Source organism: Bemisia tabaci, chromosome 5, assembly GCF_918797505.1.
Source record: "Bemisia tabaci chromosome 5, PGI_BMITA_v3".
Lineage (NCBI taxonomy): Eukaryota > Metazoa > Arthropoda > Insecta > Hemiptera > Aleyrodidae > Bemisia > Bemisia tabaci.
Window position 1 is genome coordinate 37,741,381 of NC_092797.1, and position 13,142 is coordinate 37,754,522.

The 13,142-nt window shown below is 41.8% G+C and overlaps 1 protein-coding gene across 1 annotated transcript in view; it reads left to right on the top strand.

Moving 5' to 3' along the window:
• dtn (transmembrane protein 132C dtn) overlaps nt 1-13,142 on the top strand; it is a 253,373-nt gene that overhangs the window by 168,718 nt on the left and 71,513 nt on the right. Inside the window, 3 exon segments of the mRNA XM_019056775.2 lie at nt 5,142-5,531; nt 5,534-6,023; nt 9,824-9,979. Of these exon segments, the coding sequence (XP_018912320.2) occupies nt 5,142-5,531; nt 5,534-6,023; nt 9,824-9,979 (1,036 nt within the window).

The following is a 13,142-nucleotide window of genomic DNA, read 5'->3' on the forward strand; positions in this document are numbered from 1 at the left end:
CCCTCGCTCGAGCCTACTCTCTCGGTGGCGTCTGCATCAATTTCGGCTCCGGCACTTAATTCTCGCACCCCCTCTCCCCTTCCCCCAAGTCCACCCCTTAATCTTCCCGATTCCCGACCCACTGCCCACCGACTGCCCCCTTGTTTTGTCTCATTTTCAACATCCCGTAATCTTTAAGTCCCTTCTTGTGTCCAGTAAAGTAAGAATATGTTATCTTGGCAGGGTGGTTAGTGACCGGGAAAAGTCAAGGAATGCAACTCGACAGGAAAAATCAGGGAGAAGTCGGGGAATTTATTGTGGAGCCGGGTTCCACGCAAAAAACGGGTCCGCGGCGGGCTAGCTATAAATCGCGCGGGTGGTGTTTAGAAGTCATGGAATTTCATTCGAAGTCAGGGAATGATAACATGAAATTTTGCTTGTTACCCTGCCTTGGGGATGAGTTGAATCAATTATTCTTCACTAACCTCCTGAGACCTGGAGATTTCACAATTTTTATAGTGCTTCAGCCCTGAGCCCTTGTAAAATTTTCGTATGTTTATTTTTCACACCGTCAAAAATCGCAAACGGAGTTATCTTCCTTTTTGCAGCATAAAATAGAACATTAGAGCTCGCTTATAAGTTATTTAACGGTGTCAGTGCAGCGCTCTGGCGACGCAAATTGGAACTTGAAATTAAGAGCAGAGTCAATTTGCTACCGGGTCTCAAGCACTACTAAACTTAATGTGAAGACGTCTGGCCCTGGAGACTTAGGAGAGTCAAATGAGACCCAAAGGGATGAGTAATTAAAGTAATTTTGAGTCAATCAGTCATTTCAGAGTTCTTCTTCTTCTTCATCATCTTCTTCGAACGATTGGGGCATAGCCGTGTTTGTCAGGCCGTCTAGTATCGAGTACAGTAAACTATTTAAATATTAAAAATCTAAAAGTCGAAAAATCACTAAGAAGAAAGGACTCGTCAAATCAACAAAAACAGCATAAAATATTCAACCATCCTCAGGATAATAGGACAAATCAGGAGAATCATCCTCATTTCAGAGTTAATTTGAGTTATATGGAGTCAATTAAGATCTTATGTATTGAAATGCAGGCTTTGACTCAATTTCATCTTTAATAGGAGAGGAGACTGTTAGTATTTTCAACAGTGAAGTTAATGTTTTTACCATGTACGTACACGTAAAATATTGTAAATTAATCAAGTCATGCATCCTGTCCATTGGGTCCTGTAATAAATAATTGAACGCATGGTAAAAAAGTGTATGAAGCTTTCATTGTCATGGGTTGAAAAGCTTGGAGCTTGATGCGACATCCGCACAGCTTTTGGCTAATGGATGTGATGTCATCGGGGCTTGAGTCATTAATCAGACAGCCGCTTGACATGACCGAAAAAGAGGGGAAAATGGGAACTCAATCAAATTACCAAGCCGAACTTGGAACATGACGTTGCTGAGCCGCAGGGTTTAACTTTAACGTAACGCGCCACTGTTTTATTTGCTCGTTGACCTTTGTAATTGTGCAGTTTGCGGTGGTGCTCGACTTTTTTGGCCTCGCCTTACCAGCAGCCTGCTCGTTGAAATTTTGTGTTTGTCGGGTGGACATAGATGACACAGGTCAAAAGGCGGAGCGTGATTGGTCGGCTATGTCTTGTCGCTGCGTTGTCGTGCCTATACCTATATGTCGGTTGGAACTCTCGATAAGCTGAAGGCACCTCTTAAGTTTCCGACAGTATGTCGTCTGTTCCACCTGACAAAGGCACGATGCGATAAGACATAGCCGATCAATCACGCACCAATTTATTCTTTTCTTTTTTCTGAAAGAAAAATTCACGCTGTCGATTTTTCTCAACCCTTAAGTACAAACCTGACCTTTGTATGAGCCTCTGAAAAAAAGGAAACCCAGGAGGATTTAGAAAGTAAATATTTTCAAAGAGAAACCGACCTAATATATATTCCTCGTCTGGTAAAACATTTTTGGCCCCCTATTTTCACCTCAGAGTAAGTCGTGCGCGTATCATGATCCTGGGTGTGAAAGACGTCTCCCTGTCAGTGGCGTGTCGTGTTTTGCGATATATAGATTGATTTGCCATTTAAACCTATGAAAGAGGATCGATTAACAGGGTGGTCGCAACGTACACCTTAATAATCGATTCTTTACCATAGTTTCAAATGGGGAAATATCGATATATATCGAAGCATGCCACGCCACTGCTCTTCATCTATTACAGCCGGTACAAAGAACTGCGACTGCGATGAAAACCTCTATTTGATTGCAAAGCTAACATTTTCAATACGTCGAGACTCTCTTTTGTATGTGCCGGTTTTCACCCGTTTCTTGGTGGCGCAAAGAATATCGCAGCAAGCAATTTTCGGAGGAAACTGTCAATTATACGTGAAAAATTGTGGGGTGCACAGCAAAGAACACGCCTGCATTACTGTGCAGGTAGTCTTTAGTGTGTCATGCTTTCACGTTCCGAGCTCGGTATGTCTAGCGAATGCAGTTCACCCTTCAACTAGTTTCAGTTTCGTAAGGCTGAAAACTTTTGAGTTGAAAAGTCTGGACTGATCGACGCCGCAAAAGTTTTTTCATCCGGCACGAACTGCAAGGTGGCCTGGAAACTCAGAATATCCAATTTTATAAAATTCCAGTTAAATAAATGGAATTATTGTCTTTATGTATGTAAGACCTGTGTGCTCTTCTAATGCACGATTTCTCCGTGAATTTCAGGTTTTCATTGTTTGTAAAATTTTCAGAGACATATTCAATAAATTACCATCTCTCTTTTAAAATTAAAAAAAATTGAGAATAGTTAAATAAATTTTAAAATGAATGCTAGATATGTCTCTTATTTTATGTGTAGCGGCGAGACGTTGATTCCAAAGATTGGGGAATTTTTGTCTGCTTCGTAAATTTAAAAAATCTCAAAATCTGAGTTTTTTTATTTAGTTCACAATCAGAGTCGCTACATGGCAAATTTTTCCTCCTTGTACTGATCTGGTCCATGGTCCCTTTTTTTGTGCGTGGTCAAATTCAAAGTTTTTTTTTTTTTTTTGTTTTTTTTGTTTTTTTTCTCTCGGTGAAAAGACGTTACAAGGTTCTTAGGAACCGGGCATTGGGTAACCAGAGAAAAGAAGAAAACCCAGGTAATTCAATGGGGAAAAATTACAAGCATGAAATTTGCGGAAAACTTCGCGAAACACACCAAATAATACATGAAATTTTGGCAGTTTACAGTAAGAATGGTGAGAAAAAAGTTCTGACCGCAATAATGCATAATTACCTCATGCTCATACCTCATAATTTTTTTGCTGAATTCGGTTCTTTCTCCTCCCTGGCAAACCCAGAGAAAACTCAGGTAATCGGGAACTTTGAAAGTACTTAAGCCCTGCGATAGGTCGGTTCCGAGGGGTCGTTATCAAACCATCACCGAAGGGTCAGAAGAGTACCGAGTATTATCCGGACGTATTTATGCTATAAGGAACTATGTGCATAGGGTTTGCGTGTATCATAGTTCCTTTTAGCATAAATACGTCCATTTGCAGTCGAGTAATTGGTCAGGTTGCGGATTATTTAATAGAATAACCGGTAGAATCGGCGCACGGAGCAGGGGCGTTGGATAACATTTTGTGCGCCTGCAAACTACCTCCCCCCCTCCCGCCTCTCCACGTTGCTTTTGTGTAAGCCTCTTTGAACCAATTAAATCGAAGTCAAATCGATGTTTTTCAAAATCGTGCGGCGGGGGGGGGGGGGAGGGTCTCCTCACCGCCCCCGCCGTCCCGTCATTCACCCGGCCCGGTAAATTGATTAATGGGAAATGTCGCTTGTTAACCTGCTCTGCTTTCGCTCGCACCGTTTTCGCAACTTTATTTCACTCCCCCTTTTCGTTCCCCGTTTTCAGCTCGAATTTAGCGCCCTTTCGTGTCATTTTTCAAAAGTTTGTCCCCGCAGGAGGTGCGAATGAGTATCGTGTTACGTGTATATTTTTACAAACCGATGTAGATCAACTTTTCATTTATTTAAGCAATGTCATAAGCTGAAACTTTGTAGGGGTCGCATATAAATTACGTAACGCTCCGGAGGTGGGAATGTCATATTGTTATGTTATGTTAGATGGGGCGGGGTATGTTAGAAAATGAGACATGCGGCACGAATTTTCATCCTTTGTTATTTATCTTTCGCCCATCATACATTATGCAACCATCAAAGCACAAGTCATTGAAGAGAATAACTCGCCCGTTCTTGTTGAAATTTGATTCCCAAAACTCCCACCATTGTCTTGTTAAAAATTCGAAGTTACGAAGGGAACTTTTTAGGAATTGAAGGTACTTTAAAGTTACAAGCTTTTATCACAGCCACTTTTAAATACTTCAAGACTGGAAATAAACTTCTACTAATAGAAGTAAAGGCAGGAAGTTCTTATAGCTTCCTATTTTTCATATTAGCCCTCTTCATTTCAAGAACCCTCTTTTCCAAAATTGTTTAAGTTATGATCTTTTTACCCGTTTTTTGTACTTAATTTTTGGAAAAAAATACACTATTGTCCTCTTTTAACTAAGAATTTCCACGGATGTACAAAAGTTACGCCGTTTCCACGGCAATTTCACAAAAAAGACGCGTCTTCACAGCAAGTTCGCAACACACTTGCAGTTATACATGCATCTACTCTTGTTGCACCTATGTACTGTCAAAGCACTTGTAAATAAATGTTTCAACCAACCCTCTCATTTTTTCAAGTGACGTACACGCATTTGCATTGATGGAAACTTTTTGCGCATTTGCACTTGGGTTCGCTGATGACATTGATTTACAATATTTTCCTTTAACGCCTTGTCTCCACTGAACGTTTCACGGGATTTTTCCCAAGTTGGAATCGCAGGAATGAAACTTCTGGATTTTTCCTTTTAATAACGCAACAAAACTTCTTCTTCTTCTTTTGAAGTCGTTACTGCGACTCCACAAGGACTCTTAGTTGGCACTGTGATTATACTATTGACTACCTCAATATTTTTTCCAACTTCGCAAGTGAGATTTTTCCCTTGGACAAATCCCATGGAACATCTCGTGGAGACAAGGCCCATAGACATGTATCATCTGTCCCAAATCTTGAATTCAAGTGATAACACACGGCTCCTTTGATTTCTGTTTCAGGCGTAGCAGGGACGGTAGACGTTCACCTGGAGAACAAAGATGGCGGATTCTTCGTGAAGCACGCGACGAAAGGGCACTTCTCGGTTGTGTCCGAGCTAGCAGCGGGGGCGGGCGGGGCGCCGGGGGGCCCGTCCGCCGAGGGCTCGAGCGTCCTGAGCCTGGACCGCTTCACGGTCCTACCGTCCTCCGAGCCGGCGGCCGTCCGCGCCTCCTACGGCCCCTTCTCCACCAAGCAGTCCGTCCCGACCCGCTTCATCGTCCCCGACCCGATCCCGTTCAACGCGTCGTCCTCCTCGTCCCTCCAGGAGCTGGAGATCTCCGCCGGGCACCACCTCGACATGTCCGCCCACGTCGTCCGCCCGGACGTCCCGCGGGACTCCCCGGTACTCCGGTCGTCTTCCACACCGGCGTCGACCCCCTCAGCCGGAAACTCCGCGCCCGACACCAGAGGGTCTGCGTCATCCTCCACGTGAGCCACGGCGACTACGCGCCCTTGACCGCGGCCTGCAGCCCGGATAGCGACGAGGGCTACTGCCTGGCCCAGGTCACGATCCCTGCCTCCTGGTGGCCCCCGCTTACGCCGCCTGATGCCGACGCCAGGGCCCACAAGAGTCCCCTGAGGAGCGTCCAAGTCGCGTATTCGGTTCTGGAGCCCCGTGGCTCTAATTCCGAGGACTGTATCCCGCGCGTGCAGATTCAACCGGTGACCCCGCTGGCGTCCGTGCCCTTGGTCCAGGCTCGCTCCGCCTACCGCGAATTGCGATCCGATGATCTGCTGTCCATTCTGCTGCCGCATTCCCCGATCTACCCTCTCTCGAGGATACACATCCCCATCTTCCTCCAGCTCAAGCACGACTCTACTGTTACCGGGTTCATCTTGAGGTGAGTACAGATTGCTTTTTTCCCCCCTGTTTTAATAACTGTCGTTATGTTTGTGAAAACAAGCAAGAATGTACACAATTTATACTCTGAGTGCATCGAATACTGTAAGTTATTAACTACGCTGGAAAAAAAACACATTGGATCCAGAGTCCAGACTCTTGAAAACATTGACAAGAAAAAATACTCTTGATTCGATCGGATTTGTGCTTGAATCAAAACGAAATCCGCTTTAATTAAGAGGCTTGGTTCTTGATTTATGATAGATTCCGATTGAATCAAGAGTACTTTTTCTTGTCGATGTTTTTAAGAGTTTGGACTCTAGATCCAATGTGTTTTTTTTTCCAGTGTAATTGGTCAATTGATATCACACGGGAAGAAAAAGTCTCTTGGATCTAGAGTCCAGGCTTCTAAAATAGACAAGAAAAATCACTCTCGATTCAATCGGATTTTTGTTTGAATCTGAAGGAAGTCTGCTGCAATTAAGAAGCTTCGCTCTTGATTCAAGCACAAATACCATTGATTGTAGAGTACTTTTTCTTGTCAAATTTTTAACAGTCTGGACTCTGCATCCGAGAGACATTTATTTCCAGTGCACCTGCTGCATGTGGCCTCGGTATTAAAGTCTAATAGATTTGTAAATATTGCATGCATGAAGGAATCGATGAAATTCAGAAGAAAATATATTGACACTGTGAAAATTGAGATGCCACAATTCCACATTCATCAAAATCAGGGTAGTTCAGACGAATTTTGTCAGCAGATGAACCGCCTTCATTTTTCGTTTATACCTCCGAGCACATCCCTGACGCTTGAGTTGTTGCGTCTGCGCTGGTGTATCTAGCTTAGCTCCAAGACTCCAACTTCATGAGGATTTGAATCGGTGGATGTCAAAACAGAACAAGTTCATCATTTGACGAGACGTAGAATTTATGCGTTTTAATGGAACTCAAAACTCATCAGAAAGTGCTCTCCCCAGGTCTTAACGTCAACGGATTCATTTAATCCATCCATCTTTTTTCCCTCTCGATACTTCAATCCCTTAATGAGAAGTGCAACGTACCAGTTGTCGAAGCTTTCAACTTTTTCATCCCCTTTTACAATGAGCAAGAGAATTAAAAGCATATTTTCCCTGTCCCTCTCTCATTTAAAAACACTCTTTCAGCCTTCTCACAAAATCCCTTAAAAACAACTTAGCAAAATCAGGATGAGATGATGACATTACGAGTTGGGTCAGTTTATCAGCGGATCTTAAGTGGGAAAAGAAGCTATTATATAGTGCCACATCACAGAAATGCGATTTATATATATCGATTTATTCTCCTTATCCTTAGTAACATTGAAAGAGGTTTTTTCATTGTTATTGTTGGGATCTAATTCGATACAATAAAGAATCATTATGGCGGCGCCACCTAGGGTCCCAGAGTTTCTAGTATCAAGATTTAATTCCGATTACATCAGGATTTGAAGAAAAATCTGTCGTTAAATGAGAATTTGAGAAAATACGGCCGTCCGATCGGATTTTTTTATGCTTTCGTAGACGCATTTGCAGAAATTATAATTTTTTCCCGCAAAAATTAGGATTTGATCAGGATTTGGAAAAATAATGAAATCAGGATTTAGCTATCAAAAATCAGGAAAAATCAGGATTTCCCAAAATGAAAAAAAAAAAAAAAAAAAAAAAAAAAAAAAAAAAAAAAAAAAAAACTCAACACCCTGTTACCAGAAAAAGCGTCTATTACAGAAAGTAAGAAAAGAGACAGAAACGAGATGGAAAAGCAGAAAAATGGGGAAACTAAAGTTTGCAGGCAATAATCAAAAATTCCCTCTTTTCTCCTCCTACCAATATGGTCAAATCCAACTTCTGGTCGATTCGTCGAATGCTCGCGTCATTTCAACGTTCTTGGAGCGGAGCATCTTGCAACCCGAAATCCGCAGGAGAAAGGGCAATTTTCTTTGCTCGTCACAATGCAGCCTTCCTCTCTCCAGGAAAGGACCTCTTTAAAGGGAAGCCAAGTTTATAGGGCATCATATTGCGCTCAAATTATGTTGAAGAGGCTCTCAACTTCCTCGGAGAAAAAAAAATCCTCTTTTGAGAAAACGGAGAGTGTAATTATGCTCGGTGAATGCATAATTGGAGCGGGAGCGGGTATTTCCTGTTGACACGCGTTTGATGGATGACCTGGCGCTGGAGCCCCCCTCGAAAATCAATTTCCCATTCACCTTTTCAGCCCCCTCCGGGTCCTCCATTCTATCGACGCGGATTTTATTTTAACTAGGAGTCCGCTCTCATCTTTCATCTTTCTGCCACAGTTTTCAGCCCTCCTCGTTAGGACAGTGATTGCCAACCCTTTTTTCTTCACACTGTCTCCCTCTCGCGCCATGGTTCGCTAACTTTTCGAGCCCGGGGAAATCTGCATTTTTCAACAAGGACGGGAAGGATTCTAGTCATTTTTTCCGCCGCTGTGGGTCCCACGGCACCTGGAAATATATTATTTTAATGAATCTAAAAATGCGGCCCGCTCGTAACCGTGGATGCGTTTAAAAAAAATGAAAAATAAAATAATATTATGGGATGAGAGGAGGTGGGGCTAAGCCATTAGGCTGCACCGTCGCACAGTGGATCGAGCCAATAGGAGAGGTCGGATGACATTTGGAAACTTTAACGCTTATAACTCCATTTATACGAAATTTTGAGGTTCTAAAAGTGGTTCCATTAGTTTCCTCGTAAAATTTTCTTACTAGGAGCATTCCTAAAAATTTACAATGTGACGAAATGAACATCAAAATTTGCAGTGGTAGTCAAAAATTTCATTTTCAACCTTTCTAATTGACTCGATTCACTGTGCGACGTGAGGAGGTCCAAATTTTGCGCGTTGTCATGATCATGAACGGATGTTTCAGCAAGACTGATATACATTCACGCACTGGAAAAAAAACACATTGGATCCAGAGTCCAGACTCTTGAAAACATTGACAAGAAAAAGGACTCTTGATTCAATCAGATTTAAGCTTAAATCAAAAGGAAATCCGCTCAAATTAAGAGGCTTGGTTCTTGATTTAAGCTTATATCTGATTGAATCAAGAGTATTTTTTCTTGTCGATGTTTTTAAGAGTCTGGACTCTAAATCCGATGTGATTTTTTTCCAGTGCGTCTAACGTCCAACAAAGAAATCGATTGTGCAGGATACCTTTGAATTATTTCCCGCGGTGGAAGAGAATTCGATTCGACGATGTAATGAATCGATACCTCTTACATTAAAGAATCCTTATAGTAACGCAGGGCACGAATGTAAAAAGAATGTCGGTGGCTACTAGATTCCTGGCTATGTGTTCCCCAGGAAATCTACACCGAAAAAAATATCCGGCTGTAAAACGGGCCACGTGGTGTTACGGGCTATACAGTTATACCGTCCATTCCAGACCAGGGGGCTGAAAGTACCGGGTGTAGCACCCATGAACTAGGTGCTCATTAAATATATACCCAGGAATATAGTAACCACGAACAATCCGTTTTCTCTGTGCGTCACCAGGAATACCCATCCTAAATGTCGGTTTAAACAAGAATAACCTCGACAGCTCACTAGATCGAAAGTGTTTTTTTTTTTTCCCAGTGCTCTTTTTTTAAAGAAAAATTTCTTCCTTACTTTACCTATCCCATAAAACAGTGATTTGCTTATTTCTTCGTGCTTCTTGAAACATTTTCGATAGTACTTCTCCATATAGTAAAAATAAATCATACTTAAGACAAGTTCACGGTTTATTGAAATTAATTTGTTGTCTTTTCTTTTCCTTGATTCCAGGGCGCGAGTGAAAAGTGGGATGAGGATTTTGAGTGGGGAGAGCAGTTCTCCAAACCAGTGGACTGTCTCAGTGGAGCTAAGCCCGAAAAATACTTTGGCCACCCTGACGGCCCTTCGAAGGGACGTTGACTCCCTTAGAGAAGAACTCACCTCCAGGTATGTACATCATAGCCATTACACAACGTTTATCGACTGACTTGGATAACTGATTTTTCAGGATACGGTTGCAGAACATTGCCAATGAAAGTCAAGCAGACTCGAACATAATTCTTCCAAAACCGAATGGGCTAAATAACATCAAACCTGTTGGAACATTTTCGGTCAATTAGAGCACTAAGAAAGTTATCAGCTCTACTCCCACCTGGGCGTGATGCAATAGTTACTAAGAGTACAGCCGACAATCCTGACACGGAGCTCCATGGACATCCTCAGAACCTAGGAGCTTGATAGGGACTCTGTATAGCACTTGCAAATCTTTGATGATCAAAGAGGAGGAGGGCGACAATGGAGTGGATCTGGTTAATTAGAGAGGTCGGACATGAAATTTTTGACAATAACCGCGAATTTTGATGTTTATTTTGTCACATTTTAAAGTTCAAGGGTTGCTTATGCTAGAAAATTGCACCGGGAAACCCATGGCTGTTAAAACCTCAACATTTTGTATGAGTGGAGTTTTAAGCTTTTAAAGGTTCCAAATTTTGTCCTACCTCCCCTATTGACTCGATACACTGTGTGCCGCGGGGGCGCAACTGGGCCTTCCTTTCAGGCTCAAAAAAAAAAAAATTCAGTATCAAACCGTCTGAGTTCATTGAATCGTCCGGCTCAAAAAGGGGAACAGGAACGCTCTGACATTTGGCAGTCAATTTCACGATATGTTAGCACGAGACACGACACCGTTAAACGTTATCGATCTGTCCAACTGCGTTCCTTATTGCCTATTTTTTTCCTTTTCTCGTCCTACAGCGCGGCGGTAGTTGTGCGCGTTCCGAGACGCACGTCGTATTCCGACTGTTTATATACCTCCTTTGAGTAGTGATTGATGGATAGGTACTGCGGGGTGAGTAAACAAAATTCAAAGGGTACGAGCTCCGAGCGAAAACTCAGCCGTTGCCCCGGCAACGCGTCTTACCAGTTGAAAAATCCCCTCGCGATTTCTACCGCGTTGACGAAGAACGCCGTATGAGCCTTCAGGCGTTGCCAAATTCCCTCTGATAAAATGCGAATTTATCGGGGGAAATTGTGAATATTTTTTTTCGAATTTTTCAGACTATTTTGTTCGCAATTTAATCTGAAATATCTGAAAATTTCGAGGAAAAATATGCATAAATTACGTCAAAAATACATGTTTTATCCGGGGAAATTTTGCAACTCTCGAATTTTCACCCGGCGTTCTTCCTTAGCACGGCAGATTTGCCGACGCCGTATGAACTTTCGAATGTCACCAAATCCGCCATCTTTCCGTAAATACGTTTTCGTGAAAATGCCACGGCTCTAATTTAAATAACCGATTGATTCTCTTTAAATCGCAAAATTCACCTTATTTGAAGAATACGGCAGTTGACGGAGAGCAGCAAGTGGGCAAAAATGAACGTCATTTCTGACAAAACAGCCGTGAGCTATCCTATTACCCTGATCAAGAGCTAGACTTACCACTGTTTGGTGCAAAATGTATCCAGCTACCCTTTTCTGCCGACGACGTCTATGTGTTCGTTTTCTTTTTGTGTTGGAAACGTAAGAAAACAAGCATGCAGAAGAATGCGCATACAGCTGTCTAGCTTAACTTTTCCCGGGAAAACGAGCACGAGGTTGTTGGATGATTTGTGGTATATATAGTTGTATTAGTACCCCAATTAGTTGTTACAGTAGCCCGATAAATTAGGTGACTAACCCAAATGTTGGGTTTAAGGACATTTCGTCAACGATTTTCTGTCCGCGCACGTGTTTTTTCCAGTAATTTACGTCCACGCGTTTTTTTCGGCACGGGAGTTTTGGTCCACGTGCCAGTTGAGACCCAAAGTTAATTGGCCCACGTGTAAATACAAGCGACAATTATTGCTCACGACGTTTTTGGATGAAAATGTATAATGTCTTGGAAGAATGAGGATTTGCTTGTTTCTTTTGTTTTGTCTGTTCGGTCCAACGGAGAATAATATATTAAAAATGGGGGAGCGTCAATTCCATGAGACAAAATTCACTAAAACTCTCTACACCTCTTTGGTGTAACAGGACTTAATTATCTTTCAAGAAATTCCCACCTTGTTATATACCTAAACCGGATAAACCTCTATATTTGCCTCAGCTGAAGGCTCTTAGATTTTTCCTGTGTACGCTAAGTATCTTGATTTATTTTGCGAGGAAAGATTTGTATTTTAAAAGGATGCCTGTCATTCTTGATACGTTCAATTTCGTAAAACACTGTGCAACACCTCTGTTGTGAAATAGATGCTTCAGGCGCCGCCGCACGGCGGCGGGCGGGCGGCCAGCGCGATTGGCGCCTACAAACCTAAGTGGATACTTCAAGCATTGTGCAGTGCGTGAAGTATCCACTTAGGTTTGTAGGCGCCAGTAAGCCTCTCGCGCTGGCAGCACGCCGCGCCGCTTCGCTCTGTTAGGCTTTATTATTTATACTCGCATAGTCAGCGTTTTTTAACTCATGATTTTGAAATGTTTGCAATCCCTGCATTGATTATGCTCATTTAAATTGATGGGGAAAAATATGTATCAATTTATCAAAGAAGAATGATAATATAATGTGTGTTTTTTAAATATTGGTGATTTCGTGTCAAATTTAATGATTTCCAAAGCACTTTAATTTTTCTTTTACATATTGTGCTTTTATTGTGCTGCAGCGAGGTGTACGCGCAACCAATCGCTCAAAATTTGACGTATTTGACTCTAAATGATCGACGTACAAATGGGTTAAAACTAAAGATTACGTGATTCTTGTTTTTTCCTCTTTTATTCATTTTTGCAGTTTCTGTCGGCACAACTGCGGCTCATTGAGATTAATGTCGCTTGGAAAAGGTTTTACAAATATTTGTCACGTTTTAAAAATATACATGTTTTCAAAATGAAGTAATAATTTCGTAAAGAAAAAATTTAAAATATAAAAAAAAGTACACATACATGTATAAAATATATTGTACATCCAATATTTTAAGGATAGAAATAAAACCAAATATTCACCTATGACAGTTTAAAAAGATGATTCAAAAGGAGAAAGTAATAACATTTCTTTTAGAAAATGAGCAACCATAGCAAAACCTCCTTCTCTATCAATTTTTTATTTCCATATTTTCAATATAATTTTACATACCGA